General features: G+C 40.1%; 1 protein-coding gene and 1 pseudogene across 1 annotated transcript in view; one reads left to right on the forward strand and one right to left on the reverse strand.

Annotated features, from left to right (window-relative positions):
- SH3GL2 (SH3 domain containing GRB2 like 2, endophilin A1) overlaps positions 1-18,891 on the forward strand; it is a 201,324-nt gene that overhangs the window by 142,931 nt on the left and 39,502 nt on the right. The window contains exon 3 of the mRNA XM_060153484.1: positions 5,287-5,359. Within this exon, the coding sequence (XP_060009467.1) occupies positions 5,287-5,359 (73 nt within the window). The remainder of the gene's footprint in view (positions 1-5,286; positions 5,360-18,891) is intronic.
- On the reverse strand, positions 4,414-4,964 carry LOC132522908 (large ribosomal subunit protein uL22-like; annotated as a pseudogene).

The following is an 18,891-nucleotide window of genomic DNA, read 5'->3' on the forward strand; positions in this document are numbered from 1 at the left end:
TTTCTGTAAATATATTAGGCTTTGTGGGCCAGAGGGCGTCTGTGGTCTGTGTTGCAGCTCCTCACCTCTGCTATTGAAGAGCAAAAGCAAGCATCAGTGGTATTTGAATGAAGGAGCATGGCTGTGTTCCAATAGAATTTACCCAAGGACACTGAAATTTGCATTTTGTATAGTTATTATGTGCAACAAAATAGTTTTCTTCTTTTGAATTGTTCCAGCTATTTAAAAATCTAACAACGGAGGCTTCCCTGGTAGCACAGTGGTTAAGAATCCGCCTGCCAATGCAGGGGACACGGGTTCGAGCCCTGGTCCAGGAAGATCCCACATGATGCGCAGCAACTAAGCCCGTGCGCCACAACTACTGAGCCTGTGCTCTAGAGCCCGTGAGCCATAACTGTTGAGCCCAGGTGCTGCAACTACTGAAGCCTTGCACCTAGAGCCCGTGCTGCACAACAAGAGAAGCCACTGCCACAAAGAGTAGCCCCGCTCGCGGCAACTAGAGAAAACCCGCGCAGCAACGAAAACCCAGCGCAGCCAAAAATAAATAAATATTTTTTTTTAAAAAGGAAAAAATCTAACAACAGGCAGTGGCCCAGATTTGGCCCACCGGCCATGGTTTGCCAACCCTTGACTTAGCATGAAGAAGGGAAATGTTATAGTGAGTAAAGCGGGTTGAGAGAGCCGTTTCTCTCCCTACTCATAGTTGTAAATTACAAGACTGGATAGTGGAGGAAGAACCTGCTAATGAATTGAGTTGCTAAAATCTTGCTAATGAGAAAATTGAAGTAAAAAGACCAGAGGAATATGTGCGTATTCTTTTACTTTGAGGAAAAAAACCCAGAACTTATTTCGTACAGATAAGTTTTTATTTCCTGCAAACATGCCTGTATCTTATATAGTTAGCTTCACCTCCACTAAACAGCCTTCCCTAATGACTCCGTGCCCCAATCCAGACAAGGGTGGTTGAAGAAACAGAGGCTCAGGTGCTCACAAAAATGGAAGTTGCCGTTTGGGACACATCAAAACTTGTTTTCAAGCAGTAGGAAAATTTGGGCATTAAGGAAATCATTAGGTACAATGTCATAAGTTCAGAATTAAGCTGTGCTGTTCTCAAACGGGAGTAAGCTCTTGCCAGTTATAATAAATTATTTAAGTGGAAATCTTCTTAGTTCATGGTAGTTATACTAGGCCTGTTAATAAGAGGGTTTATGGTTGGACATTGACAGTTGCGGTGTATAAATAGTGTTCCTAGCAAGAGCCTGACAAGGAGCGTTTAAGGTTCTCACCGGGTGATGGCCTCACCTTGTCCACGGCTGACACAGTATAGTTTTGTTTAGCAAAAAGAGTTCTGGACAAAAAGAGGACAGAGATGGAGAGAAGTTGGACGTTGGTCAGCCTCCTACTGGCTGATGTCATCGGGCGATCCGGTTCCTCCAGCATTCTTCCTTGGAAACCGTGTCTGATCCATGACCTTTGGAACTATATTTCTTCCCATGATAGCTGCTTGGGTTGTGTGGCCTCAGAGAATTCATTTCCCTTCTCCAGGTTCAGACTGGCATATTTAAAAAATCAAGGCTTTGGACTGGATGCTCTACTGGCCTTGTTCTGTTATGTTTATTAAGTCTGTCAAGTGTAAAATCAGGAGTAAGATCCTAGTAAATGAATTTGCTAGTAGCTCTTGCCTGTTTGGTGTATGTCCTGAAAATGCATTCCGCAAATTATTATATTGGATAAAGTTGTTTTCAGAGGTGGATTGCAAGTGAAGGTTATTTTATGCTCTGATCAAAAGGGTTTAGCTAGAAATTTCTCTAGATTGATATCTAGATCAGGTACCTGAAAGTGTTGAAGGAATCTGCCTCAGTGGGCACAAGATCTGGGGTTGTATGGGCTCTTCCCTGGGAGACTTTGGCCAAACCATGGGGGACACTGAGTAGTTTTTATTCTCATTCTTCTTCTAAGGTTGAATCCCACTTTGGGGACCAAATGCAATGCTCTAATATTGTTGTCTCCAGCGTCTCTGTGCCTCCCCCAAGACCACTGGCTTTTGCCAAGCTGATAGCTTCTATGTATAGAGCCTGAGTACTTGGGCGGTCTATTTACAGAACCCAGAAGGGAAAGGGGGTTTCATTTCGCAAATGAGAACCACTTTTCATGCTTTCCTTGCTGACTTGCCCATGGACCACTCCAGATATACACTACTAGCACCCAGCCTCTGTAGAGAAGCCAGTGTAACTGAGGGCATGTGGTCAAACAACTTAGCCTGGGACAGCCTCCCTTTTGCAGAGGCCCAGGGTAGAATAGTTCTCGTGAATGAGTTTCTGTAGACTTTCAGGACTTTCAGAACAAAACCAGAAGGTGAGCTGGAAGGTGCTTTCCTCCTGGTCCTGTGTGGTTGGCCTCTGCCAGGTCTCCAGCTCCATCTAGGAGATGGTACAGAGAGCTTTGCAGCTCTGACTTGGTGTCTCTCTTCAGGTCAGGAGATGTCCCTGTTGCCTTTTCGTGCTTTCAAGAAGTATTGGGTGGTAGTTAACAACACATATGCTGGAGCCGGAATTGGGCAAGTTTCTTAACCTCTGTGTATCTGTTTCATAAGGCTTCTGAGGATTTAGTATGTAAAGATATTTAAAGCCCTTGGAACAATTTCTGACAAATATAAAGCAGTTTATGATGATGGTGATCATGATTATTACTGAGGGTAGAGATGGGGGAAAGTTAGAAATTGGTTCGCTTCCTCACATCAGAGGAGTTCAGAATACCAAGTGGTCACTGGCCGATGCAGTCCCTCTGGCACTCTCCCTTAGAAACTTGGACCTTTGGAACGACTTTGCTTCCAGTCATAGCCACATAGGACATTTGGATACATTTGACATTGAATGCTTTAAGCCCTGTCATATAGTCAGCAGAAGATCTGTGTTTTTGTCCTATCACACATGTAACCTGGACTTTCAGCCATTTTTTTTCTGCACACACCCTTTGACTTCATTGCCATTACATTGAGTGCATAGTGGTTGGTTGGCATGTTGGTAATGCTTCCAGGACCTCCGTGTATGGCCACACAAGTTCTGCACTGTAAAACTCTGGGGGACCACTATTTATTGCAGAACTAAATACTGCTTAGCCACATACTCAGATCTAAGATGTATTGAAAACTGAAGTTAACCAAAAGAATGTGGTACAGGGTTCACATGTGGGCAGGCATCTCTTCTAAATAGGAATGCTTTTTAAGGTAATTTTATACCATGATGACCTCATAAGAAAAAATGTTTCCTCTATTAATCACAGGAGTAGCAAGCTCCTTACACACACAGTAATCTGACTGCCATGGAAGGGGAACTGATTAAGTATTGAAAAACAAAGCTGAAAGATAAAATCTTCTGGTTATGGTTTGGTTTCTGATTATGAAAGAGAAGAAGGCTTACACAGACGTAGAAAACAAATATATGGATACCAGGGGGGAAAGGGGTGGGGTGGGAGGAACTGGGAACTGGGATTGACACATATATAGTACTGATACTATGTATAAAATGGACAACTGATGGGCACATACTGAATAGCACAGGGAACTCTACCTAATGCACTGTGGTAACCTAAGTGGGAGGTAAGTCCAAAAGGGAGAGGATACCTATATGTGTATGGCTGATTCTTTTGTTGTGCAGTGGAGGCTAACACAACATTGTAAAGCAACCATATTCCAATAAGAATTAATAAAAAAAAGAAAGAGAAGGAGGCTTGCCCCATCCATAAAAGGTTGATTTTGTATGTAGGTGCAAGTAGGTTACAGAAAAATTGGAATTGAGGGAGGAGCCCTTGAACTCTAAAGAAAACAACGAAGTCTCCTTGAACTTAATTGAGATCTGATAGTCTGCCATCAAAAATTAATTCCCTTCATTCATACTTATGTATTCCATGTCCATATCTTGGATAGGAGGATGCACTAATTTTCAGTAGTCATTTACCCTGCAGAGTGAATGAATGGACCACACGTGTTGATAAGAAAAGGATTTCATGGGGGAACGTAGAGAGGACCTCATTGCACGGCCTCTTCATGTGGTAAAAAGGGTGCAACAGAGAGAGGACATGGTGACCTGCTGAGTGCAAATACTGACCATTCAGAATTTTGCAAGGATAGACTCTAGGACCATGATTTTAATTTAGAGTTAACCAAAAGTTCAAGAACTGATTAGAAGTGTTTGCTCAAGAATTTTATGTACTTGGAATCTTCTCAGAAGTTAAATAAAAACTTTCCCTCTCTTACTTGAACAAACAGAGTCGATGTGGCATGTTTCTTTCTTTAGAACAGTGAAACATGCCACCATGCCTGGCCCTCTGTAGACATCCAGTAAATGCCTCTGGGGCAAAATATGTTTCATAGCTCCACATTTTTAAAAAATTTATGTTTATTTTATGCTGAATTTATTCCTGGGTCATATATTTTTGTTTCTTCAGTTTCTTTTGGGACATCTTCTTCTGTGCAACCTCCTCTTCAGGTTTAGGTACAATTTGCTCTTTTTCAATAGGGATCATCTTAGTGTGGCAGAGAGGGCTCAGGTAGGGGTTAACCTGTCCATGAGCTCTGTAAGTCCAGGGCCCATCTCGGATTCTGTTCCCCTGGATGTGCTCGATGCCAGAGACGCTACATCAAAACCCTTAAGTGTAACTTTACTCTCCGCATTTTTAAGCATGTTTGGCAAAAAATTCACTCTTTTTTGGGTCATGGACCCTCTGTCCGGCCCCACTCTTTGACCTGGATGGATACGCCAGCCAACTCCAACACTGTAATGATGGAATAGCATGCGTTGCTCCTGTAAAGTGACATCTTTCAGAGACTTGGTGGCTTTTTGGATATGCATACCCTCTATGGCCTGGCCAGCTTCATGGGTGTTCTTAAAGTGAACGTGAAGATTTGAACCTCTTGATTTGCAAGATTTTGTGGGGTTTTCTGTGTCAAGTGAAGAGTGAACCATTCTCAGAGACCACATCAGGCAACTTCCAGTGAGAGGAAGCTATATCCACATTATTTTACCAGGAGATAAGGAAGTATATTTTGAAACACATTTTAGGAAATTAGTAGGTTCCTTTCTGGGTAAATGGGCTTTCCAAGTCTTGATGGAACACAGCTGAATGCAAAGCCAGTGGTAATTCTGGCAGCTCTGTGAGCCCCTCACCTTCCACCGCAGGATTTCGTGCTCGGTTGTACCACCAGTGGTTGTATATATGCTCAAGCAAAAACTACGTTTCTAAAGCTAATAATTTGCATCATTTAGAATATTTATTTTCTCATTTCAGAAAGTGGATGTCACCAGCAGGGCTGTGATGGAAATAATGACTAAAACAATTGAGTACCTTCAACCCAATCCAGGTAAGGGCTCGTTTTATACTTGCAGGGGTATCCCTCCAGGTAACTTTTCGTTTCTCTTTGGTAGACAGGCTAGGTTTGGTGTGCTTCTGCTTGCTCTGTCCTCCCTTCTGGAAGTTCAGTGGCTTCAGGTGGAGCATTTCGACCGGGAAGGGAGGACTTTTTAGGTTCACACTGAAGTAACTGGAGGCTTCTGTGATATTTTATCTGACTGTAGTGTAATTAACAAACAGCACTGTGTGGACAGCGTGGGTGGCACATGAAGTCAGGGTAGCTGCAAGCTGTTATGAACTGAACACTCATTTGAAAGGGATTGTAAGAAAGTAAATTGGGAGAATTTTCAGATAAAACATAGTAATTCACCAAAGGTGTGAAAAAGTAGGAAGTTGAATGGTTTTTGTGAAATACAGAGGGTTTCTGTCCATACGCATCTCTGAAGTCTTTGGAGGGTTGTTCTTTGTTCTGATTTTTCTCCAAGCACATCACAGATCAGCACTTTTCTTGCTAACCTGTTACACTCTTAAGAGAAGGGAGTTATAATAGAGATAATGGAGCTGTACCTTGAAAAGAGAATCAGGCAGAAGTGGGGTGATCTCAAAGAGCACAAGGTGTAACAGCAAAGCAGCTGATACTCTAGACCTCCTCAGCACTCTTCCTGAGTAGCAGTTCCTAACTGCAGAGTATAGAAACTTGAAGCAAGTTTGAATATATTTAAGTAAAACGTATGAATATTGGGAAAACTGCGTATCTTGAGACCAGTTTCTTTGGGAGTTTCAGGTTGAGATTCCTGTGTCTTTGGTGGTCCTAGGGGAGATGGTTCAGGCACTGTGTCAGCCCCACTGTGTTTGGAATCTGAGCGTTAATGGGTGAGAGATAAGAAAAGGAAATACGTGGGATAAGAGGAGGCAGACAAGCAGTCAGTGCTGACCAGCTCCCTACTACCTTCTGCTGCTTCTGGTTGCAGCTTTCGCTCAGCCCAAACTGTGGGAATAACATTCTCAGTTTTTTTAAAAACTGCATCAGAGATGGGATTATGTGAGGAAGGAAAATATTGAAGTAAGTGATAAGCCATAGGAACCAGGCCTTTAACTGATAGTAGACCAAATTGTTGGCAAATTAGGCAACGAATAGCAAAAATGAAGTTTCCAATTTTTGCTTGCAGCCTTCTTCATGACCTCTGTATTCCACAGAGATTCAAGGATCTCTTATCTAAGAGATCTTCACCTGTTCCTAAGTATTTAAACAACTGTGATAGGTCAGTTTTGAAAAGAGAACTGCTCACCCCAAGTCTCACGGTAAGAAGTCATTGTTTAGGGAAGGATGTTTTTGTCTTTGTCTTTGAGTAGAATCTTGAAGTGCTCCCTCATTTCCTGGGATTTATGCATGGATGGTGCTAGGATTACTTAGCCCTGCTGTTGTAGGGCTAATATATATTTTTTAACATCTTTATTGGAGTATAATTTCTTTACAATGTTGTGTTAGTTTCTGCTGTATAACAAAGTGAATCAGCTATACAAATACATATATCCCTATATCCCTTCCCTCTTGGTTCTCCCTCCCACCCTCCCTATCCCACCCCTCTAGGTGGTCACAAACTCCCTGTGCTACGCAGCTGCTTCCCACTAGCTGTCTGTTTTACATTTGGTAGTGTATATATGTCCATGCCACTCTCTCACTTTGTCACAGCTTACCCTTCCCCCTCCTTGTGTCCTCAAGTCCATTCTCTATGTCTGTGTCTTTATTCCTGTCCTGCCCTTAGGTTCATCAGAACCATTTTTTTTTTTTTAGATTCCATATATATATATGTGTTATCATGCAGTATTTGTTTTTCTCTTTCTGACTTACTTCACTCTGTATGAAAGACTCTAGGTCCATCCACCTCACTACCAATAACTCAATTTCGTTTCTTTTTATGGCTGATTAATATTCCATTGTACGTATGTGCCACATCTTTTGTATCCATTCACCTGTCGATGGACACTTAGATTGCTTCCATGTTGTAGGACTAATATTAAGTGTATGGAAGGAGAGGGAAAATATAGTATTTACTGAGCACTAATGCATTTTCATTATGTCGCTAGTTATATACACTGTCTTCTCTCTAAAAGTAGCTGTTTTTCTCCTGATTATAAAAAGAAAACGCAGTTGAAAAATTCATAGTATAGCAAAGAAACTAAAAATCCATGAACACAGATCTTTGGTGGGGACCCATCTGTGTTCCTGAGTATAATGGAATTCAGGTGTATGGAGGTATGCTGTGTTGAATAGGATGTCCCTCAAAATACAGGGCTACCCAGAACCTCCAAATGTAACTTTATTTGGAAATAACATCTTTTGAGATGTAATCCGTTAATGATCTTGAGATGAACTCATTCTGGAGTTAGAGTGGGCCCTAAATCCAACAACTGGTGTCCTTATAAGAAGAAGAGAAAACACAGAGAGACACAGGGCAGAAGGCCACCTGAAGACAGAGGCCAAGATTAGAGTGATGCTGCCACAAACCAAGGAATGCCGGGAGTCACCAGAGCTGGAAGAGGCGAGGAAGGATTCTCCCAGAGAGCCTCAGAAAGAACCAACCCTACTGACACCTTGATTTCAAGCGTCTTGAACTGTGAGAGAGTAAATTTCTGTTGTTCTAAGCCACACAATCTGTGGCAATTTGTTATGGCAGACCTAGAAAACTGATAGAGTAGGCTAGCCTAATTTTCCTCGGGAAAAAACAAGGGCCAGAGAATTTAAGAAACTTTCCCAAAGTTACACACCTAGGAAGGGACGAAACCAGGATGGGAACCCAGGTCTGATGCCCCCGAGCCCAGGAACTTTCCATTGCACAGTCCTGCTTCTGAGAAGAATGGGTTCTTCATTTAGGTGCAAAGGGTACTTTACTTTCAGAGTGGATATGACAGAAATCCAGAAAGGGAACAAATTGTGGGGTTGAGCCTTATTTCTATTTTAATAAAAAAGATAGCAGGAGGAGGTAATTGGGGGAGATTTGAAGTTTTAGAAATGACGTATTTTTAACAGAATCCTGAATGTGCTTATTAGCTACCAACATATTGGTTTTCTGGCTATTTAAAAATTGAACGAACATCTGCCACCACGGAGAACCATTAAGGCCGTCACCAGGTGATCACAAGTTGGTTTCAGAAAAGCAGTTATATGTGGGCAGGGCACATATTTATACAAATAAGTGTCATCTACAAGGGTCCAGAGTAAAACAAAATTTCATATGCTCATTCTTCAGAATTTAGATAATTTGTGTTTAATTGGCTTATAATAGATATGACTTAGTTCCTCCATGAATTTCTTGCCCTGAGAGCAGACACTGGCTAGAGCTCCTGAAAGGTGGCTGATCCAGTACACTTGTTCAGAATGCAAGTGTCCTTGAGAAGGGGACACAAGATTCTAGCCAACACCCAGAGGCTCCCAGGCCTTGGGCACAGAAGAGCAGAATATTCCCAAACTCATGCTGTTTGATAAATGCTTTGACCACTCAGCCTCTCTGTGACCCCAGAAACTGGGTGAACCAATATGGATCACTGGTTTCTGGTCCTGAATAAGCAAGATCTGGCCAGGGTCAGGATAGGGGCTTATGCAAAGTAACAAATTTACCTGGACAGGCCAGTAGGATCTGTGGAAATGAATGCTTTGAGGGTACTTGGAGAGTATCTTGTATTTGATTCATACTCTAGGATGCATTCTGGCTTTCACATCTTGTGGTTATGGAGCATACACATCTGTATAGTCTTGAAACTCAATTCCTATTGAAATGATGACCAAAGAGAGTTGGATTACTTTTCTTGAATCTGTAGCTGTGCTCTGTGTAGGCACCCCCATCTGCTCTTGCCCACCTCCGGAGTGATATTTTAAAAGGCGGACCTGATCATGTCATCATCTTGCACAAAACCCTTCAATGGATTTTCACTGCTTTTAGGATTAAGTTTTACCATTTTTAACAAGCCTCAAAGGGCCCTCCCTACATGGTCAGCCTGCCCTTTCCCCTCTACCTTGCCAGGCAAACAGTCTCCTCAGGTCCAGCATCAAGGTCATTTAGAAAGAAGCCTTCCTGAAGCCCTGACTGCATTAGGTTCCACCGTCAACGACCCTCTCATGGACTTCCCTGGTGGCGCAGTGGTTGAGAGTCCGCCTGCCGATGCAGAGGACACGGGTCCGTGGAGCGGCTGGGCCCGTGAGCCATGGCCACTGAGCCTGTGCGTCTGGAGCCTGTGCTCCGCAACGGGAGAGGCCACAGCAGTGAGAGGCCCGCGTACCACAAAAAATAAAAATAAAAATTACCCTCTCATGATCCCAGCTGCTTTTCCCTGGTGGCACATGCCACACTTACTGAAATTGCATGGTGTGTGTGCTTTGGTTTGTCCTCCCCTGTAAGGACAGGGCTCTGCCTGTCTTATTCCCCACCATCCCCCCATATGCCCCCAGGCCCCAGCTCAGTTCCAGGCAGCCCAGTGACATTTGGATATTTGAAAAAGTGGATTATGGAGCACAGTTGATACTCAGTGGCTAATGTGATAAAACTGCTATAATGTAAAGGAGAGAAGGAGAAACTCTTCCTTTCCCCTAACCCATCAGCTCTACCCATGTAACCAACATTTATCAAATGCATTTACTTTTATACAAGGACCTATGCAATTCTATATATAGTGGGGGTAGATACAGAACCAAGATTGGGCCCCTGCCCCTTGGGACCTCACAGTCTAACAGCATAAAGTATGTATACTCTGAGGAGAGCTGTACAGAGGCCTTCATGGCTAATTCCTTCTGGAAATTCCAGCTAACTGATGAAGTGAGGAGGGGTGAGTGGGGTCACAGGCCTGCAGGTGTGGCCTGCAAAGGCAGGGCTTTCAAGGACATAGAACAGAGAGCTGTATAAAGTCTTTCAGCTTGGACTGTGAAATGATTCTGACAGGAACAACATAAACCAGTACAGATTTCCAAGCTGCTTAGATAAGAAACAGTTTGAATGTGAGAAGTCCTGTGTACTTCTACTGATTGTGAGCCCCTATTCTCATGGTATCTAAGAGCAAAGATCATCAGAGAAGATATAAATCAGTTTTCTTTTTTTTTTAATGAATTTTTAAATTTTATTTATTTATTTTTGGCTGCATTGGGTGTTCCTTGCTATGTGCAGGCTTTCTCTGGTTGCAACGAGCAGGGACTACTCTTCACATTGCGGTGTGTGGGCTTCTCATTGCAGTGGCTTCTCTTGTTGTGGAGCACGGGCTCATGGCACATGGGCTTCAGTAGTTGTGGCACATGGGCTCAGTAGTTGTGGCTCGCTGGCTCTAGGGCGTGGGCTCAGTAGTTGTGGTGCACGGACTTAGTTGCTCTGTGGCATGTGGGATCTTCCCGGACCAGGGCTCAAACCTGTGTCCCCTGCATTGGCAGGCAGATTCTTAACCACTGTGCCACCAGGGAAACCCCAAATCAGTCTTCTTATATGAGTATTCTGATGCTTGTGGGGGGAAAATAAATCAGCAAATAAATCAGCAATGTCCAATAGAAATAAGATGCAAGGCACATGTGTAATTTTGAATTTTCTAGTAGCTATATTAACGAAAGTAAAAAAGAAAGGTAGAGAAGAAGCAAGAAGAACTACAATCCTGCAGCCTGTGGAACAAAAACCACATTCACAGAAAGATAGACAAGATGAAAAGGCAGAGGGCTATGTACCACATGAAGGAACAAGATAAAACCCCAGAAAAACAACTAAATGAAGTGGAGATGGGCAACCTTCCAGAAAGAGAATTCAAAATAATGATAGTGAAGATGATCCACAACCTTGGAAAAAGAATGGAGGCAAAGATCGAGAAGATACAAGAAATGTTTAACAAAGACCTAGAAGAATTAAAGAAAAAACAAACAGAGATGAACAATACAATAACTGAAATGAAAACTACACTAGAAGGAACCAATAGCAGAATAATTGAGGCAGAAGAACGGATAAGTGACCTGGAAGAGAGAATGGGGGAATTCACTGCTGCAGAAGAGAATAACGAAAAAAGAATGAAAAGAAATGAAGACAGCCTAAGAGACCTCTGGGACAACATTAAACACACGAACATTCGAATTATAGGGGTCCCAGAAGAAGAAGAGAATAAGAAAGGGACTGAGAAAATATTTGAAGAGATTATAGTTGAAAACTTCCCTAATATGGGAAAGGAAATAGATAATCATGTCCAGGAAGCACAGAGAGTCCCATACAGGATAAATCCAAGGACAAACACGCAAGACACATATTAATCAAACTATCAAAAATCAAATACAAAGAACAAATATTAAAAGCAGCAAGGGAAAAACAGCAAGTAACACATAAGGAAATCCCCATAAGGTTAACAGCTGATCTTTCAGCACAAACTCTGCAAGCCAGAAGGGAGTGGCAGGACATATTTAGAGTGATGAAGGAGAAAAACCTACAACCAAGATTACTCTAGTCAGTGAGGATCTCATTCAGATTTGACGGAGACATTAAAAGCTTTACAGACAAGCAAAAGCTAGGAGAATTCAGAACCACCAAACCAGCTTTACAACAAATGCTAAAGGAACTTATCTAGGCAGGAAACACAAGAGAAGGAAAAGACCTACAATAATAATCCCAAAACAATTAAGAAAATGGTAATAGGAACATACATATCGATAATTACCTTAAACGTGAATGGATTAAATGCTCCAACCAAAAGACATAGACTGGCTGAATGGATACAAAAACATGACCTGTATAAATGCTGTCTATAAGAGACCCACTTCAGACCTAGGGACACATACAGACTGAAAGGGAGGGGATGGAAAAAGATATTCCATGCAAATGGAAATCAAAAGAAAGCTGGAGTAGCAATTCTAATATCAGACAAAACAGACTTTAAAACAAAGACTATTACTAGAGACAAAGAAGGACACTACATAATGATCAAGGGATCAATCCAAGAAGAAGATATAACAATTGTAAATATTTATGCACCCAGCATAGGAGCACCTTAATACATAAGGCAAATACTAACAGCCATAAAAGGGGAAATCGACAGTAACACAATCATAGCAGGGGACTTTAATACACCACTTTCACCAATGGACAGATCATCCAAAATAAAAATCAATAAGGAAACAAAAGCTTTAAATGATACATTAAACAAGATGGACTTAATTGATATATATAGGACATTCCATCCAAAAACAACAGAATACACTTTCTTCTCAAGTGCTCATGGAACATTCTCCAGGATAGATCGTATCTTGGGTCACAAATCAAGCATTAGTAAACTTAAGGAAATTGAAGTCGTATCAAGTATCTTTTCTGACAACAACGCTATGAGACCAGCTATCAATTACAGGAAAATATATGTAAGAAATACAAACACATGGAGGCTAAACGACACACTACTTAATAACCAAGAGATCACTGAAGAAATCAAAGAGGAAATTAAAAAATACCAAGAAATAAATGACAATGAAAACACAACGATCCAAAACCTATGGGATGCAGCAAAAGCAGTTCTAAGAGGGAATTTTATAGCTATACAAGCCCACCTTAAGAAACAAGAAACATCTCAAACAACCTAACCTTACGCCTAAAGCAATTAGAGAAAGAAGAAGAAAAAAACCCCAAAGATAGCAGAAGGAAAGAAATCATAAAGATCAGATGAGAAATAAATGAAAAAGAAATGAAGGAAACAGTAGCAAAGATCAATAGAACTAAAATCTGGTACTTTGAGAAGATAAACAAAATTGATAAACCATTAGCCAGACTAATCAAGAAAAAAAGGGAGAAGACTCAAATCAATAGAATTAGAAATGTAAAAGGAGAAGTTACAGCTGACACTTCAGAAATACAAAGGATCATGAGAGATTACTACAAGCAGCTGTATGGCAATTAAATGGACACCCACAAAAAAAATGGACAAATTCTTAGAAAAGCACCGCCTTCCGAGACGGAACCAGGAAGAAATAGAAAATATAAACAGACCAGTCACAAGCAGTGAAATTGAAAATGTGGTTAGAAATCTTCCAGCAAACAAAAGCCCAGGACCAGATGGCTTCACAGGGAAGTTCTATCAATCATTTAGAGAAGAGCTAACACCCATCCTTCGCAAACTCTTCCGAAATATAGCAGAAGGAGGAACACTCCCAAACTCATTCTACAAGGCCACCATCACTCTGATACCAAAACCAGACAAAGATGTCACAAAGAAAGAAAACTACAGGCCAATATCACTGATGAACATAGAGGCAAAAATCCTCAACAAAATACTAGCAAACAGAATCCAACAGCACATTAAAAGGATCATACATTATGATCCAGTGCGGTTTATCCCAGGAATGCAAGGATTCTTCAGTGTACCAAGATCAATCAACATGATACACCATATTAACAAATTGAAGGGGAAAAACCATATGATCATCTCAATAGATGCAGAGAAAGCTTTTGACAAAATTCAACACCCATTTATGATAAAAACCCTGCAGAAAGTAGGCATAGAGGGAACTTTTCTCAACATAATAAAGGCCATATATGACAAACCCACAGCCAACATCGTCCTCAGTGGTGAAAAACTGAAACCATTTCCTCTAAGATCAGCAAGAAGACAAGGTTGTCCACTCTCACCACTCTTATTCAACATAGTTTGGAAGTTTTAGCCACAGCAATCAGAGAAGAAAAAGAAATAAAAGGAATCCAAATCAGAAAAGAAGAAGTAAAGCTGTCACTGTTTGCAGATGACATGATACTATACATACAGATTCCTAAAGATGCTACCAGAAAACTACTAGAGCTAATCAATGCATTTGGTAAAGTAGCAGGATACAAAATTAAGGTACAGAAATCTCTTGCATTCCTATACACTAATGATGAAAAATCTGAAAGTGAAATTAAGAAAACTCTCCGATTTACCACTGGAAAAAAAAGAATAAAATATCTAGGAATAAACCTACCTAAGGAGACAAAAGACCTGTACACAGAAAACTATAAGACACTGATGAAAGAAAGTAAAGGTGATACAAATAGATGGAGAGATATACCATGTTCTTGGATTGGAAGAATCAACATTGTGAAAATGACTTTACTACCCAAAGCAATCTACAGATTCAATGCAATCCCTATCAAACTACCACTGGCATTTTTCACAGAACTAGAACAAAAAATTTCACAATTTGTATGGAGACACAAAAGACCCCGAATAGCCAAGGCATTCTTGAGAAAGAAAAACGGAGCTGGAGGAATCAGGCTCCCTGACTTCAGACTCTACTACAAAGCTACAGTAATCAAGACAGTATTGTACTGGTACAAAAACAGAAATATAGATTAATGGAACAGGATAGAAAGCCTAGAGATAAACCCACGCACATATGGTCACCTTATCTTTGATAAAGGAGGCAAGAATATACAGTGGAGAAAAGACAGCCCCTTCAGTAAGTGGTGCTGGGAAAACTGGACAGCTACATGTAAAATAATGAAATTAGAACATTTCCTAACACCATACACAAAAATAAACTCAAAATGGATTAAAGACCTAAATGCAAGGTGTGACACCATCAAACTCTTAGAGGAAAACAGGCAGAACACTCTATGATATAAATCACAGCAAGATCCTTTTTGACCCACCTCCTAGAGAAATGGAAATAAAAACAAAATTAAAGAAATAGGACCTAATGAACCTTAAAAGCTTTTGCACAGCAAAGGACACCATAAACAAGACAAAAAGACAACCCTCAGAATGAGAGAAAATATTTGCAAATGAAGCAACTGACAAAGGATAATCTCCAAAATTTACAAGCAGCTCATGCAGCTCAATATCAAGAAAACAAACAACCCAATCCAAAAATGCGCGTAAGACCTAAATAGACATTTCTCCAAAGAAGATATACAGATTGCCAATAAACACATGAAAGAATGCTCAACATCATTAATCATTAGAGAAATGCAAATCAAAACTACAATGAGGTGTCACCTCACACCAGTCAGAATGGCCATCATCAAAAAATCAACAAACAGTAAATACTGGAGAGGGTGTGGAGAAAAGGGAACCCTGTTGCATTGTTGGTTGGATGTAAATTGATACAGCCACTATGGAGGACAGTATGGAGGTTCCTTAAAAAACTTAAAATAGAGCTACTATACGTCCCAGCAATCCCACTACTGGGCATATACCCTGAAAAAACCATAATTCAAAAAGAGTCATGTACCACAATGTTCATTGCAGCTCTATTTACAATAGCCAGGAGATGGAAACAACCTAAGTGTCCATCAACAGATGAATGGATAAAGAAGATGTGGCACGTATATACAATGGAATATTACTCAGCCATAAAAAGGAACAAAAGTGAGTTATTTGTAGTGAGCTGGATGGACCTAGAGTCTGTCATACAGAGTGAAGTAAGTCAGAAAGAGAAAAAGAAATACTGTATGCTAACACATATATATGGAATCTAAAAAAAATATGGTCAGAAGAACCTAGGGGCAAGACGGGAATAAAGATGCAGACCTACTAGAGAATGTACTTGAGAATACGGGGAGGGGGAAGGGTAAGCTGGGACAAAGTGAGAGAGTGGCATGGACATATATATACACTACCAAATGTAAAATAGATAGCTAGTGGGAAGCAGCTGCATAGTGCAGGCAGATTAGCTAGGTGCTTTGTGACCACCTGGCGGGTGGCATAGGGAGGGTGGGAGGGAGGGAGATGCAAGAGGGAAGAGATATGGGGATGTATGTATATGTATAACTGATTCACTTTGTTATAAAGCAGAAACTGACACACCATTGTAAAGCAATTATACTCTAATAAAGATATTAAAAAAATTAAAAGAAAAGAAGAAAGCAGCAAGGGAAAACAACAAATATAACATACAAGGGAACTCCCATAAAGTTAACAGCTGATTTCTCAGCAGAAACTTTACAAGCCAGAAGGGAGTGGCATGATATACTTAAAATGATGAAAGGGAAGAACCTACAACCAAGATTACTCTACCCAGCAAGAATCTCGTTCAGATTCAGTGGAGAAGTCAAAAGCTTTACAGACAAGTGAAAGCTAAGAGAATTCAGCACCACCAAACGAGCTCTACAACAAATGCTAGAGGAACTCCTCTAAGTGGGAAACACAAGAGAAGAAAAGGACCTACAAAAACAAACCCAAAACAAATAAGAAAATGGTCATAGGAACATACATATCGATAATTACCTTAAACGTGAATGGATTAAATGCTCCAACCAAAAGATACAGGCTTGCTGAATGGATAGAAAAACAAGACCCATACATATGCTGTCTACACGAGACCCACTTCAGACCTAGGGACGCATACAGACTGAAAGTGAGGGGATGGAAAAAGATATTCCATGCAAATGGAAATCAAAAGAAAGCTGGAGTAGCAATTCTCATATCAGAGAAAATAGACTGTAAAATAAAGAATGTTACCAGAGACAAGGAAGGACACTACATAATGATCAAGGGATCAATCCAAGAAGAAGATATAACAATTATAAGTATATATACACCCAACATAGGAGCACCTTAATATATAAGGCAACTGCTAACAGCTATAAAAGAGGAAATTGACAGTAACAAAATGATAGTGGGAGAGTTTAACATCTCACTTACACCAATGGACAAGTCATTGAAAATGAAAATAAATAAGGAAACAGAAGCTTTAAGTGACACAGTAGACCAGATAGATTTAATTGATATTTATAGGAATTCCATCCAAAAACAGCAGACTACACTTCCTTCTCAAGTGCGCACGGAACATTCTCCAGGATAGATCATATCTTGGGTCACAAATGAAGCCTCAGTAAATTTAAGAAAATTGAAATCATATCAATCATCGTTTCTGACCACAACGTTATGAGATTAGAAATGAATTACAGGGAAAAAAGCGTAACAAACACAAACACATGGAGGCTACACAATACGTTACTAAATAACCAAGAGATCACTGAAGAAGTCAAAGAGGAAATCAAATAATACCTAGAGACAAATGACAATGAAAACATGACGATTCAAAACCTATGGGATGCAGCAAAAGCAGTTCTAAGAGAGAAGTTTATAACTGTACAAGCCTACCTCAAGAAACAAGAAAAATCTCAAATAAACAATCTAACCTTACACCTAAAGGAACTAGAGAAAGAAGAACAAACAAAACCCAAAGTTAGCAGAAGGAAAGAAATCACAAAGATAAGAGCAAATATAAATGAAATAGAAACAAAGAAAACAATAGCAAAGATCAGTAAAACTAAAAGCTGGTTCTTTGGGAAGATAAACAAAATTGATAAACCATTAGCCAGACTCATCAAGAAAAAGAGGGAGAGACTCAAATCAATAGAATTGGGCGATTGGGATTGACATGTATACACTAATGTGTATAAAATTGATGACTAATAAGAACCTGCTGTATATAAAATAAATAAAATATTAAAAAATTTTAGAAAAAGGTAAAATTGATTTTAATAATATTTAATCCTGTATATCCAAAAGTTTAACTGATGTTAAAAATCATTGATAAATTTTACATTTTTTTTCTTATACTAAGTTTTGAAATTTGGTGTACGTTTTATACATACAGTACACATCTGTTTGGACTAGCCACATTTCAAATGCTCAGTAGCCCCATGTGACCATTGATTCCCATAATGGACAGCACAGGACTAGATAGTTTGCCATTCTAGCTCTGTATTATATTTTGCTATGTGTTTGATGTTTAGCTTCTTGGTTTATTTATATTGATGGTTGATTTTTTCAGTAGAAAAATGGACTCTTTATTTTTGGTTCAGGATATCTTTAAGTTGTTTTTTGGTCCATTTCTTTCAGCATTCTGCAAATCCGTTTCATGGCACTGTAGTGGAGACCTTCCCCTGACATAGAACTGTAGGCATGGTGGGATTGGCTGGCTGTTTCCTTCCCAGCCTTATCAGAGTGGTGATGACAGAGACCTTTTTAGTTGGCACTGAAAAGTTATTCTGATCATGATGTCATCATCCTATATAAACTTCCACGATGTGTAGATAAAAAGCAGTTTAAACATGAAAAACATCGTGCGTCAAGGTTTGGTTTTCTAAAGAAATGCTTTTCGCTTGAATGCCTGCACAGTCTGAGGTTCTCCACATGCCTGAGATTGGGACATTAAGTCAGGGTCATTAAATGTCTATTCAGAACTTCTTAATAATAATTTAAAATCTCATTTGTGGAATGTTGCCTGTAGAAATAAAAGTTAGCTCTATTAATTTTAAAATATCTCATTAATCCCTGAAAAGCTATTACATCAAAATTATTATATTTCTTTCTCATGGGCTGCCCTCTTAATCAGCCCCTTCCAGAGATGCATAAATAAGATATTTGGTGGCAATAGAGCTGAAGATCAATGCGTATATTGTTCGGCATTCATGTCTCAAATACTTGCCTCCAAAACACTGAATTTGCTGTATTTCGTGGAGGACAGGACCTGAGTCGTGTTCATCTTCTTGTGTTTCAGGGCTCTTAGCATTGTGCCTGGTGCATTGTTTGCCCTCAGTATGTCTGTTGAATAAGTGCACG

This window comes from Lagenorhynchus albirostris, chromosome 7, assembly GCF_949774975.1.
Source record: "Lagenorhynchus albirostris chromosome 7, mLagAlb1.1, whole genome shotgun sequence".
Classification (NCBI taxonomy): Eukaryota; Metazoa; Chordata; class Mammalia; order Artiodactyla; family Delphinidae; genus Lagenorhynchus; species Lagenorhynchus albirostris.